Below are 20334 nucleotides of genomic sequence, written 5' to 3' on the forward strand. Positions count from 1 at the left end.
CAGCTGACTCAGAGCAGATGTTTTACACATCCACACGGCTCTTACAGTAAATGTCACACCTGATACATGCAACCAGCGCTGTTAACCGCAGTGCTATTTAACCCGTTTTTTACATGGTGGTTTAACCCTTTGGTGGCACCCAGATTACATAAACTTGTTACTGGAAGTTCTGAAATCATATTTCAAATTAGTCAGAGAGAATAATTTTTTTTCCCTGGTGTTTTTGCTCATGATTTCCATGGATCTAATTTGACCATTTGATAGCCTATATTTAAGTTTTTATGTGTCACTTTCTTTACAAAGAAATGGTCTGAATGTATTATCACTGTTAGAAGACCTGGCATGATAGTACTATTTTACATGTATATGTTATACTAATACATTACAAACTGAGATGTCACTCATCTAGCCGATACCTGTGTGTTCTAGCCACTGTGTTCTGTACAGTAAGTCAGTAAGGGGGCATCCCAAATGGCACCCTATTCCCTATGTAGTGCACTTCTTTTGACCAGAGCCCTATGGGAATAGGTTGCCAATTGTGTCGGTGTGGATGGGTGAACCCTGTGGTGATACAGCTCAGCTAGCCTCTCTCTCTGAGCTCAGGGCCTGATCTTCACCCATCCTGGGTTAACACTGGGGACGATCACTCTACCAGAAGATCCTGGGTTAACACTGGGGAGGATCACTCTACCAGACGATCCTGGGTTAACACTGGGGAGGATCACTCTACCAGAAGATCCTGGGTTAAGACTGGGGAGGATCACTCTACCAGAAGATCCTGGGTTAAGACTGGGGAGGATCACTCTACCAGACGATCCTGGGTTAACTAACACTAGGGAGGATTACTCTACCAGACAATCCTGGGTTAACACTGGGGAGGATCACTCTACCAGACGATCCTGGGTTAACTAACACTAGGGAGGTTTACTCTACCAGAAGATCCTGGGTTAACACTGGGGAGGGGAGGATTAACAGTAACACAGGATAAAGTACATTTTAAAACAAGCGGGCCTGTTTGTGCTGGTCTGCAGGTCCCTCTGCTGGTAAATTACTGCCAACATATTTAATTGGATTATATTTTTTTGTTTTGATTTGAACTTGATTGATTTCCAGAGGGAAATGAAGGTATCACAGGCTCACACATAGCAACATCAACATAGTCCACAGTTCTAAGGATTGACAGGCAGGTTTTTTAATGTGGTAATTGAGATTATATAGAGGTTACAGCTTGTGTTTTAGTACACTGTTGTTATGCGTGCAGCATGAGGTGATGACAGTGAAGGAAGATGCCTGTCTGGCTGAGGCGAGACAGGGTCAAACACTCCCTTTGTCCTTGGTGACAGGAGTGCCAGCCAATCAATAAGACATCGGATCCCGTCCAGGACACTTGCTCAGATCCCCCCAGCACAGAGTCAGAATCTCAGCTTGACCCCCCGACCTCTCCCAGCTTGCTTGTCTGCCAGCCTGGAGGATGAGTAATGTCCCACCTATTCCTGTTGTGGAATATGTGTGGTGGATGGGGGATTAAGCTTTAGTTGTCCCTAGACGCTGATCTTGGGTCAGTTTTACATTTCCCCATGAATGGTTAAGGTTAGGATTGGGGGAGGGGAAGCTGATCCTAGATCTGTACCTAGGGGAAACTTCACCTAGAAGCGTGGTGGATGAGCCCATGTCATGTGATCTGGGCGAGTGAGATGAGAGGGAGGGGGGTAGAGGTTATGGGGTTCAACTCTGGCTTAGACGCTCTCCCAGACAGCTGAGGATAAGTGATGGCTGTCCACTAGCGCTCCTCAGCAGCCCAGGGCTAGGGTCAGGAGAGCCTGTTTATAGTTTATGGCTCGGAGCAACAGGGAAGTATGCCTCATAACCCACCAAAGATTCTACCACATTACAATTACAGCCGATCTCTCTTTGAAGTGGACTGTCTGGTGCTTTCACTCTCAAACCACTCTTGAGGACTGAGTGACTCAGCATCTTCTCCCTTTTTTTCCAGCCCCCCTCTTTTCATTCACGTCTTCTTCAGTTCTGGTGAAACAAATTCCATTGATTCTGTTGCTGGCCTGGGACTGGGACTGGGGTTGAGGCAGTGTTAGTGTGGTGGTGGTGGCGCTCTCTGCTGGCTGCAGGTGGTAATGTGTCGGTCTGGAGACGTTGGAGGTGTTGCTGTGACAGAGTTCAGTTTCACTTTCGCTGACTAGATAACAACGCAGATTGATTCAAATAGAAGACGAGTAATGCCCGGCCAGTAAAACTATCAGATCAGATCAGAGGCTAAATTTGTCCCAGAAATATCACATTGAAAGAGGTGACGTTTAATCAAACCTAAAACATTCCAGCTTGGCTAATTACACTGTATCAATTATACAGTCCTACAGAAACGTCTGTCGTCGTGTTAGCTTTACACTGCCAGAGCCAACAACCTCTCAGCTCTCCACAAATCATTATGTCATTGATATTCAGGGTAACATTGTCATTAACTACATCATTGCTCTAACTGCCAATGGAACTCTGTGCGGTCGGGCAGATGTTGCCAACCAATGGGCTTTGGAGAGAGTGGTGACTCATCAGATTTCCTTAACCCACCTCAGTACTTCTGTGAGAGGGATGATCCCTGTGACAGGCCAAGGTGTTGACATTTGGGGGGAGGGTAGCAGAAGTCCCAGGGGGAGGGGGTTGGGGGCTTAAACCCTTCAGAGAGGATCCCAGGAGGGAGCAGCCCAAGTTCAGGACACCCCAGGTGGGCGATGGGAGGGAGGGAGGAAGCACATGGAATGGCAGACCTTCTTAATAAATGCCAGAGGAAGAAAGGGAGACGAGTGTCACATTTATTTCAGGGTTTAGTTGAACTGAAAAGAGAAAGGGAGAGGGAGACAAAGGGAGGAATAGAATGACATAGAAATGGAGAGATATATGGAGTGTGGGCACGTTGCTGAGATGCCAGGTCACGGTACAGGTCAAAGTGTGCTGTGAGTGAGTCAACCCCAGGATTTGACTCACCCCTTTGATTTGATCATTTCTAACCGTTCTAACAATACCAGGAAGTGTGACTAATCACTTCAAGATACAAAAACACAGTGAACACCCATACAGCTCATATATCATGTTCTCTAATGGCTCCAACAGTACTTTGCAGGTCAGTGGTTGTGGCCTAGGTCTTGTTGAATGATTTTATGACTCCTGCATGACTCAGTTGTTACACTAGAGGTTTTATTTTGGATGGTTTGGGACTTTTGGAGGGTGAAAAGGTTTACCGTGATCACCAGGATGTGTGTGTGTCTGCCTGTGTGCACATCTATGTGTATTTACGGGCCTGTGTGTCCACTTGTCTATCTCTGGCAGCAGCAGGCCTCTGTGTGAATCAGGGACCTATCTCTGGCAATTACATGTTTACTTGTTTATGTTTCTCTCGCCCTTCCTAATTGATTTGCGGGGGGAGGAACTACCAGGGCTGCATCCCAAATGGAACTCAATGTCATCCTATTCCTTATATATAGGGCACTACTTTTGACCAAAGCCCTTTGGGCCCTATATATGGAATAGGGGGCCATTTGGGATGCTGGTCCGGTCTCTCGGCACATGGACCGCTGATTACAGAGCTCTGAGGAGTCCTGGAATAGCCGAGTGTCAGTCTGAAGCGTCGGAACGCTTGTAAAGAGGAGTACCCGCAGTAGACGAGTGGCTTTGAAGCAGGAAAACTTTGTGTACCACAATATGAAGGCCAATAATTAGGAATGTCACTTTGATAGGATGAGGATAGGATACATGACAGTGTGCTGTATATCATTTGTTATTCTACAGCTGACAGCTGAGCAGCTCATTACACCAACGTTTCCGATGGCCTCCTTTGAGGACATTTCTCCTTGGAATTTAGCTTCAATAGTCTCCCCTCCATTTTGAATCAGCCTTCTCGGCTCACTGTTATCGACCCCTGTGTTATCTCTGTCTGACAGAGCCAACCTGGCGGCCAGTTGATAAGTACTGCGTTTGTTTTTTGACGAGCGATTTGACAAAAACGAAAACACATTGTGACTCACAGCGAGACGGTGGTGAATCGTAACCAAGATCTCGGTAACCTAACGAGATGTCACAGCCAGCTGAACCTGTCATTTAAGAGAGGCGAGAGGCGGGGCGGCCAAAATATGTTCACCAAGGCAGTGTCCCAAATGGCACCCTGTTCCCTCTATAGTGCTCTACTCTCTACCAGACCACCATAGGCACTGGTCAAATGTAGTGCACTATGAAGGGAATAGCCATTTGGGGCGTAGCCCTAGCTTGCACCTAGCCGCCTCACTCTCTCTCTGTCAGGGCGGGGTTGTGTCCTTTGCCAAAGTGACATCACAGCCTGTGGCCTGCAAGCCAGACACTGCCTCAGACCTGCACACTGCGGTAACCATGGTGTGGTGACACACACACTAACACACACACACAAGCACAACTCATAAACTTTCGAACACACAGCGTGTGTGTTTTGTGTGTGTTTTGTGTGTGTGTTGTGTGTGTATGGTCTGTGAGATTCTGTAGCATGTAGAAAAAGCTACAGATCAGTCATTACCCATAACAGATGCATAATGCATCCCCTTCTCCTTGAGTCTCTCAGGGAGCTGCTGTAGCCCATGTGTCAGTGCTTGAGTCTCACAGGGAGCTGCTGTAGCCCATGTGTCAGTGCTTGAGTCTCTCAGGGAGCTGCTGTAGCCATGTGTCAGTGCTTGAGTCTCTCAGGGAGCTGCTGTAGCCATGTGTCAGTGCTTGAGTCTCTCAGGGAGCTGCTGTAGCCATGTGTCAGTGCTTGAGTCTCTCAGGGAGCTGCTGTAGCCCATGTGTCAGTGCTTGAGTCTCTCAGGGAGCTGCTGTAGCCCATGTGTCAGTGCTTGAGTCTCTCAGGGAGCTGCTGTAGCCATGTGTCAGTGCTTGAGTCTCTCAGGGAGCTGCTGTAGCCATGTGTCAGTGCTTGAGTCTCTCAGGGAGCTGCTGTAGCCCATGTGTCAGTGCTTGAGTCTCGCAGGGAGCTGCTGTAGCCCATGTGTCAGTGCTTGAGTCTCTCAGGGAGCTGCTGTAGCCATGTGTCAGTGCTTGAGTCTCTCAGGGAGCTGCTGTAGCCATGTGTCAGTGCTTGAGTCTCTCAGGGAGCTGCTGTAGCCATGTGTCAGTGCTTGAGTCTCTCAGGGAGCTGCTGTAGCCATGTGTCAGTGCTTGAGTCTCTCAGGGAGCTGCTGTAGCCATGTGTCAGTGCTTGAGTCTCTCAGGGAGCTGCTGTAGCCATGTGTCAGTGCTTGAGTCTCTCAGGGAGCTGCTGTAGCCATGTGTCAGTGCTTGTTTATTATTCTAGCTGTGCAAATTGGAAGCAGGATAGTGAGAGACGAGCTCAACTGAAATCTGTCTCTGTCTGTCTCTCACTCTCTTCCAGCGAGTTATTCTGTCTGCTCTCTCTCTCTCTCTCTCTCTCTCTCTCTCTCTCTCTCTCTCTCTCTCTCTCTCTCTCTCTCTCTCTCTCTCTCTCTCTCTCTCTCTCTCTCTGGCTGACTGGGGGTGTGATGAGGAGGGGTAGTGTTAGTGAGAGAGACTGACTGACTGACTGGTGGTGTGATCAGGAGGGGTAGTGTTAGTGAGAGAGACTGACTGACTGACTGACTGGTGGTGTGATGAGGAGGGGTAGTGTTAGTGAGAGAGACTGACTGACTGACTGACTGACTGGTGGTGTGATGAGGAGGGGTAGTGTTAGTGAGAGAGACTGACTGAATGACTGGTGATGTGATCAGGAGGGGTAGTGTTAATGAAAGAGACTGACTGACTGACTGACTGACTGACTGACTGACTGACTGACTGACTGACTGACTGACTGACTGACTGACTGACTGACTGACTGACTGACTGACTGACTGGTTGGCTGGCTGACTGACTTACTGGTGGTGTGATGAGGAGGGGTAGCGTTAGTGAGAGAGTGACTGATTCGCTGACTCGCTGACTGACTGACTGACTGACTGACTGACTGACTGGCTGACTGGTGGTGTGATGAGGAGGGGTAGCGTTAGTGAGAGACTGACTGATTCGCTGACTGGCTGGCTGGCTGACTGGCTGACTGGTGGTGTGATGAGGAGGGGTAGCGTTAGTGAGAGACTGGCTGACTCGCTGACTGGCTGGCTGGCTGACTGACTGACTGACTGACTGGCTGACTGGTGGTGTGATGAGGAGGGGTAGCGTTAGTGAGAGACTGGCTGACTCGCTGACTGGCTGGCTGACTGACTGACTGACTGACTGGTTGGCTGATTGGTGGTGTGATGAGGAGGGGTAGCGTTAGTGAGAGACTGACTGATTCGCTGACTGACTGACTCGCTGACTGACTGGTTGGCTGACTGGTGGTGTGATGAGGAGGGGTAGCGTTAGTGAGAGATTGACTGACTCTAGCTGACTGACTGACTCGCTGACTGACTGGTTGGCTGACTGGTGGTGTGATGAGGAGGGGTAGCGTTAGTGAGAGACTGACTGATTCGCTGACTGACTGACTCACTGACTGACTGGTTGGCTGACTGGTGGTGTGATGAGGAGGGGTAGCGTTAGTGAGAGACTGACTGACTCTAGCTGACTCGCTGACTGACTGACTCGCTGACTGACTGGTTGGCTGACTGGTGGTGTGATGAGGAGGGGTAGCGTTAGTGAGAGACTGACTGACTCGCTGACTGACTGGTTGGCTGACTGGTGGTGTGATGAGGAGGGGTAGCGTTAGTGAGAGACTGACTGACTCTAGCTGAGAAGTGATGCGCCAGCAGGAGTTGTCATCGCTCCACGACCGAGCTGCTTAATTGCTGGCTGATCTGAGGCTGTCATTCTCAGGATGTATCCCAAATGGCATCCTATGTCCTATCTAGTGCACTACTTTAGACCAGAGCCTTATGGACCCTGGTGCACTAGATAAGGAAAATATGCTTTTTGGGTCGCAGTGATCCACCATTTGTCTCCCCTCGGCCCCCCTTACTGGCCCATGTCCATCCTTGCGTCAGCTTGCAGTACTGAGAGAATCCTTGATTGACGTGTGTGAGCGCATCCAACAACAGAATCCATCCAAACTGCATCCCGCCATGCAATTATTTTATTCTCTCCCACTCAGGGTTTTCACGAAATGAGGGACTGTCGTGCCAGATATGTACTTTGGGAATATTAATCAAAGCTTACGTGTGTCTTTTTGACCGCACATTCAAATATTTTGAGACTGACGAAGTCATGATTGTACAAATTAGACCTAAAAAGAAGCTTGAATGTTTCAATGATAAATCCTCAAGGAAAGGGCAAATACACTACAGTAGCTTACTTGTAGAGAGAGAGAGAGGGAGGGAGAAAGATGGAGAAAGAGCGAGAGGGGGAGAAAGAGGGAGAAAGAGGGGGAGAGAGAGGGAGAGAGAGAGAAAGAGAGAGAGAGAGAGAGAGAGAGAGAGAGAGAGAAAGAGGGAGAGAGAGAAGAGGGGGAGAGAGAGAAAGAGGGAGAGAGAGAAAGAGGGAGAGAGAGAAAGAGGGAGAGAGAAAGGGAGAAAGAGAGAGAGAGACAGACAGAGAGAGGGAGGGAGGGAAGGAGGGAGAAAGAGAGAGGGAAAGATGGTGAGAGGGAGAGGGAGAAAGAGAGAGGGAGAAAGAGAGAGGGAGAAAGAGAGAGGGAGAAAGAGAGAGGGAGAAAGAGAGAGGGAGAAAGAGAGAGGGAGAGAGAGAGAGGGAGAAAGAGAGAGGGAGAAAGAGAGAGAGGGAGAAAGAGAGAGAGGGAGGGAGGGAGAAAAGAGAGGGAAAGAGGGTGAGAGGGAGAGGGAGCTAGAGGTTGAGATAAGTTAAGCACAGTTCATGACATTCTGGGAATTCCAACTAACATTCCTTCAGAGCGAGACGGCTTCATCAGGTCTAAGTGAAAATCACCTAGATCCACCAGGAATGTGCGTCTGTGATTTGCCAGAATCAAACACAAACCAAACTCCGCCGCCCCTCGATATGATTGGACAGATCCGTTTTCAAACCGACCAAGTCGGGGCCTGACCAATGTTTTGGAACACACACAGCCTCAGCAATGATTGACAGTTGGTGTGGTTAAGAAGGTGTTCACTTCACTATGGACCTATTCAAAGGTTGCGCCCCAAAATATATATTGCTGTGGAGAGATGCTGCCCTATGGGCCTTGGTCAAAAGTAGTGCACTATATAGGGAATAGGGTGCCATCTGGGACACTTCCATAGTCAGATTGTGTGGAATAGGAGGTCCACTCTCCTCTGAAGACAAGATAGTGAGAGTTTCTCTGAGAAAATGGAGGTTTGAAGATGTGTCATGCCCATGGGAGTAGTCTATACAGGTTAACAGTGGTCTATACAGGTTAACAGTGGTCTATACAGGTTAACAGTGGTCTATACAGGTTAACAGTAGTCTATACAGGTTAACAGTGGTCTATACAGGTTAACAGTGGTCTATACAGGTTAACAGTGGTCTATACAGGTTAACAGTGGTCTATACAGGTTAACAGTGGTCTATACAGGTTAACAGTGGTCTATACAGGTTAACAGTGGTCTATACAGGTTAACAGTGGTCTATACAGGTTAACAGTGGTCTATACAGGTTAACAGTGGTCTATACAGGTTAACAGTGGTCTATACAGGTTAACAGTGGTCTATACAGGTTAACAGTGGTCTATACAGGTTAACAGTGGTCTATACAGGTTAACAGTGGTCTATACAGGTTAACAGTGGTCTATACAGGTTAACAGTGGTCTATACAGGTTAACAGTGGTCTATACAGGTTAACAGTAGTCTATACAGGTTAACAGTGGTCTATACAGGTTAACAGTAGTCTATACAGGTTAACAATAGTCTATACAGGTTAACAGTGGAAAGGCCTTCCCATTGGGAAGGATGTCTCTCCTCGCCTGTCCAACTTGGTTTCACAGTCCGTTCTGGTCTTGGGGGATTTCTGACAGGGCGTTTTTTTTCTGTCGATCACTTGATCGCTCCCAATCCTGACTCCGCCGTTCTTCACAAAGACGCTCTCTGAGGACAGTTCATCACAGTGCATTGACTTTATGGTCTCATCACTCTCAAGTTTATGCAGTTTTTATGTAGAGCTTAATTATGCAGGAATTATCTCTTTGCCAGGCTTGGATTTTTGATGGGAGTGTGAACGGTACCTCTCTTCATCCAATCTCCATGTACTACTGCTGAGGCTCAGGTCCCCAGGGTTCATGGTAACATTGCAGAGAGATGCCTATATATAATCAACCCTCAAATACAATTACCCTGTATTAGAACTGGGTGGTCAGAGCCCCTTGACTGAATCGGCTCAGAGAGTAATGCTGAGTCTCTAATGGCAGCCTATTGACCAGGGCCCATAGACTACCCATAGACTACCCATAGACTACCCATAGACTACCCATAGACTACCCATAGACTACCCATAGACGACCCATAGACGACCCATAGACTATCCATAGACTACCCATAGACTACCCATAGACTACCCATAGACTACCCATAGACTACCCATAGACTGCATGTCAGTCACTCCTTGGTGCTCGATTCACTAATAGCAGTCAGTTACTATCCAATCATGTTCTAATACAGTGTAGACCCAATAGGTGGTCTCTAATGTGGATATTGATCCCAGTCCCATTGCAATAACTATACACTCCCTTGACTGTATTGATGAGATATACTGTACATCTACCAGCTATTAGCCACTAACTGTTTTAAGAGGGAACAGTAAGCCAAATCAAGACTGTTGTATTTCGCTTTGTCACTGAGTACCACTCTGTTCAAGGAGGCAAGATCTGAGACCCAAATGGTTCCCTATAGTGCAATACTTTTGATAAGGGTCAATAGGGCTCTGATTGAAAATAGTGCACTATATAGGGAATAGGGTGCCATTTGTGACTCAGTCTAGGAGGTCGCTGCGACCTTCACACCATGTCACCAGTGATCATGTCAGCAGAACCCTCAGACCCAGAGAGAGGGGGACATTTGTCATGTTCTCTGTTAGCCAGACAATTCTCTCTCTCTGTCTGTGTCTAGACGACTGTGACCTGCCTGTAGGGGAGAGGGGGAGAGGCTGAGAGAGAGATGGAAAGGAGAGAGAGATGGAAAGGAGAGAGTGATAGACGGCAGAGAGAGGGAGGGAGGGAGGGGAGGGAGGGAGGGAGGGAGGGAGGGAGGGGAGGGAGAGAGAGAGAGAAAGAGAGGGGGGGTGTTTAGCTGTAGTAAAGGGACAGGGGTACAGCCAGAAGCCAACACACACATAGGTAACACACACTTTACCTCCTTAGCTAACCCGTGGGAGCAGCCAGGGGGTGACCCATCCCATTGAACAGCCAGGGGGATGACCCATCCCTTTGAACAGCCAGGGGGGTGACCTATCCCATTGAACAGCCAGGGGGGTGACCCATCCCTTTGAACAGCCAGGGGGGTGACCCATCCCTTTGAACAGCCAGGGGGGTGACCCTCCCTTTGAACAGCCAGGGGGTGACCCTCCCTTTGAACAGCCAGGGGGGTGACCCATCCCTTTGAACAGCCAGGGGGATGACCCATCCCTTTGAACAGCCAGGGGGGTGACCTATCCCATTGAACAGCCAGGGGGTGACCCATCCCTTTGAACAGCCAGGGGGGTGACCCATCCCTTTGAACAGCCAGGGGGGTGACCTATCCCATTGAACAGCCAGTGTGGTGACCCATCCCATTGAACAGCCAGGGGGATGACCCATCCCTTTGAACAGCCAGGGGGGTGACCCATCCCTTTGAACAGCCAGGGGGATGACCCATCCCATTGAACAGCCAGGGGGGTGACCCTCCCTTTGAACAGCCAGGGGGATGACCCATCCCATTGAACAGCCAGGGGGGTGACCCATCCCTTTGAACAGCCAGGGGGGTGACCCTCCCTTTGAACAGCCAGGGGGGTGACCCAACCTATTGAACAGCCAGGTGGATGACCCATCCCTTTGAACAGCCAGGGGGGTGACCCAACCTATTGAACAGCCAGGGGGGTGACCCATTCCATTAAACAGCCAGTGCGGTGACCCATCCCATTGAATAGCCAGGGGTGTGACCCACCCATTGAACAGCCAGGGGGGTGACCCATCCCATTGAACAGCCAGGGGGGTGACCTATCCCATTGAACAGCCAGGGGTGACCTATCCCATTGAACAGCCAGGGGCGTGACCTATCCCATTGAACAGCCAGGGGGGTGACCTATCCCATTGAACAGCCAGGGGGGTGACCTATCCCATTGAACAGGAAGGGGTGTGACCCATCCCATTGAACAGCCAGTGCGGTGACCCATCCCATTGCCTCAGAAATGAGGACCCACAATCCCCAAATTCACCCCCCACTGTGGAGTGTCCTGTTAGGATTTGATGTCTGATGGAGGGGTGCCGAGAGATCCACGTGCACACACAACCCCAGACACACCCCAGACACTCCCCAGACACAACCCCCCACACAACCCCCCACACAACCCCCCACACAACCCCCCACACAACCCGCCACACAACCCCCCACACAACCCCCCACACAACCCCCCACACAACCCCAGACACAACCCCAGACACAACCCCAGACACAACCCCAGACACAACCCCAGACACAACCCCAGACACAACCCCAGACACAACCCCCCACACAACCCCAGACACAACCCCAGACACAACCCCAGACACAACCCCAGACACAACCCCAGACACAACCCCATACACAACCCCATACACAACCCCAGACACAACCCCATACACAACCCGCACACACAACCCCACACACAACCCCACACACAACCCCAGACACAACCCAGACACAACCTCCCTCTCTTTATCCCCCCAGCCCTCCTCTCAAATCTCCTGACAAACTATGGAGTCATTGCCATAATGTCATTCATCTCTGGTCTGTCTCATGTGGTGCTGGGAAGACTAGTGGAACCAATGGAAAACTACCATGAAATCAGAGAGAAACAACAACAGCTAAATAATTCTGGCTCAGGCTGATATCCAATGGCACATAAACAAACCTGTGTACACTATTTTCTATTGTTGCATTGGACATATTATTGCTGTGGTGTGTAGTGTGTTTGCAGGTGTGTGAGTGCATATGTCCATCTTCACCTCAGTGTCATGTTTGGCCTCGTCCTCATATGAACTACTGGGTGTTAATGACTGTGTGTGTGTGTGTGTGTGTGTGTGTGTGTGTGTGTGTGTGTGTGTGTGTGTGTGTGTGTGTGTGTGTGTGTGTGTGTGTGTGTGTGTGTGTGTGTGTGTGTGTTAAATCCCATCCTTCTCTGCTACACATATCAGTGATAAAAGACCACCGCTTCGACTTCCACAGCACAGTGAATACCCTTGGCCTGTATAAAGTCACAGCCAGGTCTGCTTCAGTCCCTCAAGCCCTGAGGCTCTGTCTCGCCTCAGTAGCTGGCTGGCTCCCCCCGGAGGTATTAAGGGGCCACTGCAGGTTGCCGGCAGTACCTGCGCAGCCATAGACACTGCATTGTGCTCCGACTGTAAAGCAGTCTGCTCGCCGCAAGGCACTCTCACACTGGCGTGAAAGCTGATTGCTTATCTGTACAGGAGCCTGACGCTGAGGGAGATGGCTTCATAACAGGTATATTGACAGCTCTGTAGCTAGCATCACTGGAGAATAGATAGTTATTGTAACTGCTCCGGGGAGCTTGGATGGAGGGAGAAGGGGGTGTGGGCTTGTGCGTGAGAGGTGTGTGTGTGTGTGTGTGTGTGTGTGTGTGTGTGTGTGTATGTCCTGATGTCATTATTCTCTATGAACGTTGAGAGTGGCACGGCTGATGTTAGGGCTTCTGTTAGACGTGCCGTTGTCAGTCAGTGTTTGTTCTGACGTTGCCCGACACCGTTTGTTAGCTGGATAGAATTGCAAGTCAGAGCTGTTAGCAAGAAAATAAAATAATGAGTCAGGGAAACTGACACAGTGACACACGAAATGTTGAACAGTGATTCTCTATTTAAGGGGCTTAAAGAGACTGAATGAACAGCAACAACAGTGAAGACAAAGGGAAGAGGAGAGTGAATGAGAAGCTGTTCATGTTTACCGCCAGTGTCTCAGACAGGGGTAGGTTCAGGCTGGCTGCTTAGTTGAGTTTGAAATGAATTATAGAAGTTGGCTAGGCAGGTTCTTTGTCAATCTGTTGTTGTGGTTTGTGTGTAGGTTCAGATCACATACTGGCTGGTTTGTCTAACTTTGCTGTAATGAATGCATTGGGGGGTATAGATTCACCTTGAACCAGTGTCCTTACTTTTTCCCTCCATGACATTATCTGATTTAGAGACTGCTTTGTAATCATTTTCTCTTTTCTGTCACACCCATTTACTTCATTGTATGTATCCCAAAATGGCACCATATTCCCTATTTAGTGCACTACTTTTGAGCAGGCCCATATGGTCTGGTCAAAAGTAGTGCACTATACGGCATAGGGTGCCATTTTGTGGCGTAGGAATAGTGGAATGTAGTTTAACACCATGGAGCCCCGCGAGCTTTTCAGGTTGTCAATTATTCCAACATTTCTGAATGTGATGGCAATTTATGCAATCATCATTAGAGAATGAGCACCATTTAATTCTAGTGTTGAGCATGTTGTTTGTTTGGCTGGGCGGTGGGAATTCAAGTTTGGCTGGACAGAAAAACCCCAACAAACAACTCCAAATGTTTCCTCCAGTTGACGGATGCAGTCAGTTTCTCGCTCACCAAAACAAGCCATTCACCAAAATGGCTTGTGGTGAATTTAATTGAATCCGTCTTGATGAGGCACACCTCCCCTCGTGTCTCTCCACTCGTGTCAAAAAGCTGATTGAACACTCCCCTTTTACCAGAGACATCCCTGGCAGAGGAAACTCGCTCTCCCTCTCTCCCTGTGATTGTGTCAATGCGGCACTCCTGATTCACTCTTATTTTTTGGGAAAGGGGGGAGGGAGGTGGTGCAGAGGATCAAGAGCACCTTCCTCCTCTGCAGGCTCCTCTCTTTGAGGAAGTTTCTGTTACTTACTGTACCCCCTGGCATTCCAAACCCCGGCCCCTGGCCGCCCCGGTGCATACTTGGTATTATCTGTCGCAGCAATTAGTAGAGATGTGATGAACCCAGTCCGTTCTCCATATCCCTCAGCCGTCATAGTATTTCCCGCGGCTTCCGTGACCAGAGGTGTCGGAATGTGAGGCTCTTCTCCACACTGTGGTTGTTCCCCCTCCTCAGGCAGTAGTGGTGGTGAGGCCTAGTGGGACCTGGTTTAAAAGTGTGTGTACTGTACTCCAACACGTGCTGTGTGTGTATGTGTGTCTAACGAAGGTGCTTCCCGCCGCTCCCTGGTTCTCGTTAATGCCTCCCTCATCAGAGAGAAGCCGGAGAACAAAACCACAACAGACAAAACCTTTGAAAGGAGTTGTCTTTGAAGGATACGTGCCCCGTTCCCTGAAAGAGCGAGAAACACCGTTAATTGGGAGCAGTGTGTGAGGCAGAGGGGGGAAAAGGGATAATTTCCTAATAAGGAGCTTGGTTTTTATGAGGGAGTTGCTGGGAAATGGGAACCATAGGCTGGTAGATGTAAAGTGCCTATAATCTGCATATACGTACATCATTTAATCTCTCTATCAAGTGTTCCTTTTAAAAGCGCTCCTTTGGTGATATTGAAGTGGTTTTAACTGAGTTTCAGTCAATGGCGTTATTAGTAGACCACCAGTGGACTGAAAGTCACAGACAAAACCCCTCCACAGAGGCCCTTGCATTTCTAAGCGGATTTTGACATTGAAAATTCCTCATGCTGGTTGAGTCCTCACACAAACACATGTAGGATATGAAAAAAAAACAGCCCTCTTGCTTTTTTGAATTAATCTGAGGATAACAAGAAGAGCGTGAGGCTCTGGTATGGTGGCAGGTATCTTTGAGCGGCTCCACAACGGACCCCTGAGGTACGCCTTTTTCAAAGTACCCCCCAGAGAACCCGGTGGAAATAAAGTCTGTCAGGGAAGAAGAAGAAGAGCCCTTCTGTGTCTGTCTCTGAGTATTTCCATGAGTAACGCACGGCCTCGCTGCTCTGAAAACGCTGCAGACACTTTTGTTCATCCTGCCCTCCCTGTGGTTCCCTCCTCCTGCAGGCGGATAGATAGTATGAAAAGATGATCCCCTCAAAATGAGTGTGCAGTGAGATAGATAGGGGACTGCCTGAAGAGAGTTGTAGGAATGCAAGGATAAACCGCAGAAGTAATGCCCCCTAACAGACCTCGTCAAAATCTCTGCAGCTGTTAGTTTCAATCACCAGTACAGTACATAGCTAACAAATCAACCTATTGGTTTGAGGGCCGTGACGATACCAGTATCACAATATTTTTTTTCATGGCAAAAATGAAAACACGAAGCAGACCACACTCTTTGGTCCTTTAAAAACCTGCTGTATGTAAAATATTGTGTGCTATAGCATATAAATAAATACATGTGATTCTGGATGACAACATCATGATGTTTGTTTCCATCATTAGGGCTGTTTTCCTAAAGAAGTTAAATCCGTTTGCTGTTTTGTTTCCTAGCCACGATACCACTATACTGGCATCGTCCTGGTCCTAATCGGTTTATGGATTCTATTGCAAGACCTACAGTAACAGCAGTTAAACGTCCCGCTGGTGATGCGTTAGTAGCAGGTTGGATCTCTTCTTTAAAAGGCTGATCTGATCTCCTTCCCAGTCCTGCAGACTGAGCTCATAAACCCAGCGAGTCATCCTCATGTTGTAAGCGTCTGTCTTTCATCAAATATTTGTGTTTGTGTTGGAGAGATGTATTGGGAATCCACTGTTTGGTTAATACTCACTGGTGTGCTGTGTGCTACTTATGTTGAGATGGAACTGGGCCATCTGATTCTGGGATGTAGGAGGACTAAGGAAGCCTGTGTTTGTTATTCTGTGTGGTCGAGGTCAGCAGTGACCGTGGTACTAAAACAAACCTGACTCATACCTCAAATAGGAAATGCCAAGCACTAAGCTTCCCATCTTTAAATTAGTCAGATCAACTTGTAGAACTTTCACTCTCCCTCTCTCTCCCGCTCTGTCTCTCTCTTTCGCTCTCGCTCTCTCTCTGTTTCTGTCTCCCTCTTTGTCTCTCTCTCTTTCTCTCTCTTTCTCTCTTTGTCTCTCTCTTTCTCTGTGTCACTCTTTCTCTCTTTGTCTCTCTCTTTCTCTGTGTCTTTCTCTCTCTTTGTCTCTCTCTTTCTCTCTTTGTCTCTCTTTCTCTCTTTGTCTCTCTCTTTCTCTGTGTCTTTCTCTCTCTTCTCTCTCTGCCTTTCTCTCTATTCTCTCTCTGCCTTTCTGTCTTTCTCTCTCTCTCTCTTTCTGTATATCTCTGTCTCTCTCTGTCTCTTTCTGTCTGCCTCTCTGTCTCTTACTCTGTCTGTCTCTCTCGCTGATAAAGCTGAAGATCCTGCCAGCTTCTATCGGTTTCTCTCTCTTCTCTCTCTTTCTCTCTCTTTGTCTCTCTCTTTCTCTTTGTCACTCTCTTTCTCTCTCTTTGTCTCTCTCTTTCTCTCTTTGTCTCTCTTTCTCTCTTTGTCTCTCTCTTTCTCTGTCTTTCTCTCTCTTCTCTCTCTGCCTTTCTCTCTATTTCTCTCTCTGCCTTTCTGTCTTTCTCTCTCTCTCTCTCTGTATATCTCTGTCTCTCTCTGTCTCTTTCTCTGTCTGTCTCTCTCTGTCTCTTACTCTGTCTGTCTCTCTCGCTGATAAAGCTGAAGATCCTGCCAGCTTCTATCGGTTTCTCTCTCTCTCTCCTTTCTCTTTGTCTACAGTTATAGATCCCACCCTTACCCCATATTGTCTTCAATGTTGTAGATTTATACAGACTGGGCCAACCACTACCTGACCAAGTCTGGCTGCCCTCGACTCATCAAGGACCTGACCATAGACATTGCTGACGGAGTTCTGCTGGCAGAAATCATCCAGATCATAGGTGAGAGAACACACACACACACACACACGCACACACACTGATGCAAACACGCACACAGGCACTAATATCCCCCCCACACACACACACACACACACACACACACACACGCTCACACACGCTCACACACACACACACGCTCACACACACACCACACACTCCTGACTTAACCTCACTTGTTAGGCTGAGGGAAACTCTCCATATACCCAGCTATAAAACGTAACGGTGCAGGCATTTAGACGGAACACAAAGGCTTTATCTTCATTTCCAACTGGTCTCTGTCAGGAGAGGAGCTCCAGCCCTGGCAGCCCACTACACACAGACTGTAAACTAGTCCTGCTCTATTGAACCATGTGTCTCCCATGTGTATATTTTAGCTAGCCTAGAGTGGCTGGTGCTGATGCTCTGCATCTCTCTTTTTCCCACCTCCCGGGCTGTCTTGAAACTTTACCCCTGCTCTCCACAACAGACAATGGCCTGAGATCCCGCGTCAGTAACACTCAGGCAGCAGCTGATGAATTAGCAGAGACTTTTCTTTTCCCAAACTTTCACTGCTCCGTGGTTGGGCAGGGGGCATTCCTACACACTCACACACAAACACAGAGAATCGCACGTCCACACACACACACACACTCACTCACTCACTCACTCACTCACTCACTCACACACACACACACACACACAGAGAATCGCACGTCCACACACACACACACACACACTCACACACAAACACAGAGAATCACCACACACACACACACACACACACACACACACACACACACACACACACACACACACACACACACACACACACACACACACACACACACACACACACACACACACAGAGATCCATGCTCCTCCTGTTACTGAGCTCTGTAAGGGCTCCTCCACCAGACTAGACTAGAAGTCCTCTAACTCAGAAGGGTCACTGATGCTTCACTGTGTGTTTAGGCACTTCTTCTTGTGGGAAGGTTTCACACTTAAGTTTTTTGTTGTTCTTCTTCTTCCAGCTAATGAGAAAGTGGAGGACATCAATGCCAGCCCCAGGAGTCAATCACACATGGTGAGTCTGCTAGTTCACCTTTCTTCTTGTGGAGGTGATAGTATTATTACTCTTTTTATTTTTGCTGTCATGGTATTGAAATGTTGGCCTGGTTAAGAATTGCAGTCTGTGTACTTGAGGACATGTTTTGTAGGTCTTTCAGGGTACTGTCATGAACATGTTTGATTGTAATGCAGGAAACATAACAGTACTATTCAGAGACCACAGGCTGACTGCTATGGTCCTAATTGCAAAAATCTCTTAGCCAAGAATATACTATTTCAATGATGTGACTCTAAATGCATAATGTCTAATTGCACACAGCCCACAGCTTGACGATTACCTCTCAATCTAACTATAATTCAGTGGGTTCTCTCACTTTGTCCGTCTGGTTTGGCATCTTTTACACTAGTGTAATTAAAAGCGACTTAGCTAGCTTTATTGCCGTGTAGTCTGAGTGTAGTTTTAATGGATTCTGAGGGGGGATTACTGACCAGGCTTCTGTCTTACAGTAAACCCAACAGGGTTGGTGTTTGGCCAAAGCCCTGTGTTTGTGGCTAGAGCTGGGTCTGGTCCACTGTGACACACTGGTCACTAAGGGCTCTCCCCTACAAGCCCACAGAAATGCAGGTCCAGACGCCAGCCACCCCTGTCCCTAAAGGATTTGTGCTGGAGGAGGGGGGGTGTGTGTGTGTGTGTGTGTGTGTGGTGTGTGTGTGTGTGTGTGTGTGTGTGTGTGTGTGTGTGTGTGTGTGTGTGTGTGTGTGTGTGTGTGTGTGTGTGTGTGTGTGTGTGTGTGTGTGTGTGTGTGTTCACTCTTTGTCTCAGTCACTCAAAGCCCATTGATCCAGCATGAGCCTCAGAGGCCGTGCCAGCCCCTGTGGTGGGGAGGGGAACTTGACTTTGAGGAAACACGTCTGCTTGTGGCTCAGGGTATATGGGGGACATGAGCAGAGGGAACATCTGACACACTGGTGGAGCCGTGTTGCACTGAGCAGCTCTGGAGAGAGGAAAACACTGGTCCTCAGAACTGGGTGGATTTAAGGGAAGCCACTGAGGGTCAAAGGGCAATTCAGGAACAACTGAGGTAACAGAGGATAATTGGAGATGATGTGGCAGACAGGTTTTCAGAGTGTGTTTTATCGCTGCAGACTAGGAACAGTTTGTTAGTGAATGTAGGTGTACATGTACTGCATGTTGTGCTGGGTTGGCAGTAGATGCTATGTGCCTCTCCGGTGTTGTCTGTGTGATCGAGCTAATATGAGTCAGTAAACCTGGGTTCTCCAACCCTGACCCTGGAGAGATACCCTCCTGTAGGTTTTAACTTCAACCCCAGCTGTAACTAACCTGATTCATATTATCAACCAGCTAATGATTAGAATCAGGTGTGCTAGGTTAGGGTTGAAGTTAAAACCTACAGGAGGGTAGCTCTCCAGGAACAGGGTTGAAGTTAAAACCTACAGGAGGGTAGCTCTCCAGGAACAGGGTTGAAGTTAAAACCTACAGGAGGGTAGCTCTCCAGGAACAGGGTTGAAGTTAAAACCTACAGGAGGGTAGCTCTCCAGGAACAGGGTTGAAGTTAAAACCTACAGGAGGGTAGCTCTGCAGGAACAGGGTTGAAGTTAAAACCTACAGGACGATAGCTCTCCAGGAACAGGGTTGGAGTTAAAACCTACAGGATGGTAGCTCTGCAGGAACAGGGTTGGAGTTAAAACCTACAGGACGGTAGCTCTCCAGGAACAGGGTTGGAGTTAAAACCTACAGGACGATAGCTCTCCAGGAACAGGGTTGGGGTTAAAACCTACAGGATGGTAGCTCTGCAGGAACAGGGTTGGAGTTAAAACCTACAGGACGGTAGCTCTCCAGGAACAGGGTTGGAGTTAAAACCTACAGGATGGTAGCTCTGCAGGAACAGGGTTGGAGTTAAAACCTACAGGACGGTAGCTCTCGAGGAACAGGGTTGGAGAGCCCTGCATTCAACTGTTGATGGGAAGCGTAGGTGCTGTGAGTGGGACCTGACTGGCTTTACATACCATTCAGCTTGATAGTGGACGATTGACAGGATGGGATGATGTGAGGGATACTGAAGAAGGAAATTGAACACTGCTAACATGGCATTGCAGTGACTACCTACGGATATCCATATTAGGCAAACGTCCAATTCCGTAACACGTTACGTTAGTGTTGCTATCACTGTGTAAAATCTCTTAAGTACAATTTAATAATATTGTAGTTACTCATTATTTCATAGGACTTACAGCAGCAACCCTTACCCTAAGCTACAGGGTGAAATACAGTGTAAAAATGAGTAATTACATTACTAACTGGAGTAATTACACTGTACTAAGGGCTCT

General features: G+C 48.3%; 1 protein-coding gene across 15 annotated transcripts in view; it reads left to right on the forward strand.

The window, feature by feature from the left end:
• The window catches only part of LOC106576581 (neuron navigator 3), a 226349-nt gene that overhangs the window by 53207 nt on the left and 152808 nt on the right, over positions 1–20334 (forward strand). For all 15 annotated transcript variants that reach the window (XM_082964081.1, XM_082964077.1, XM_082964078.1 and 12 more), the window contains exons 2-3: positions 16821–16938; positions 17949–18001. In XM_082964081.1, coding sequence (XP_082820207.1) covers positions 16821–16938; positions 17949–18001 — 171 coding nt within the window. The remainder of the gene's footprint in view (positions 1–16820; positions 16939–17948; positions 18002–20334) is intronic.

The sequence above is a fragment of the Salmo salar genome, chromosome 17, assembly GCF_965601325.2.
Source record: "Salmo salar chromosome 17, fSalSal1, whole genome shotgun sequence".
NCBI lineage: Eukaryota > Metazoa > Chordata > Actinopteri > Salmoniformes > Salmonidae > Salmo > Salmo salar.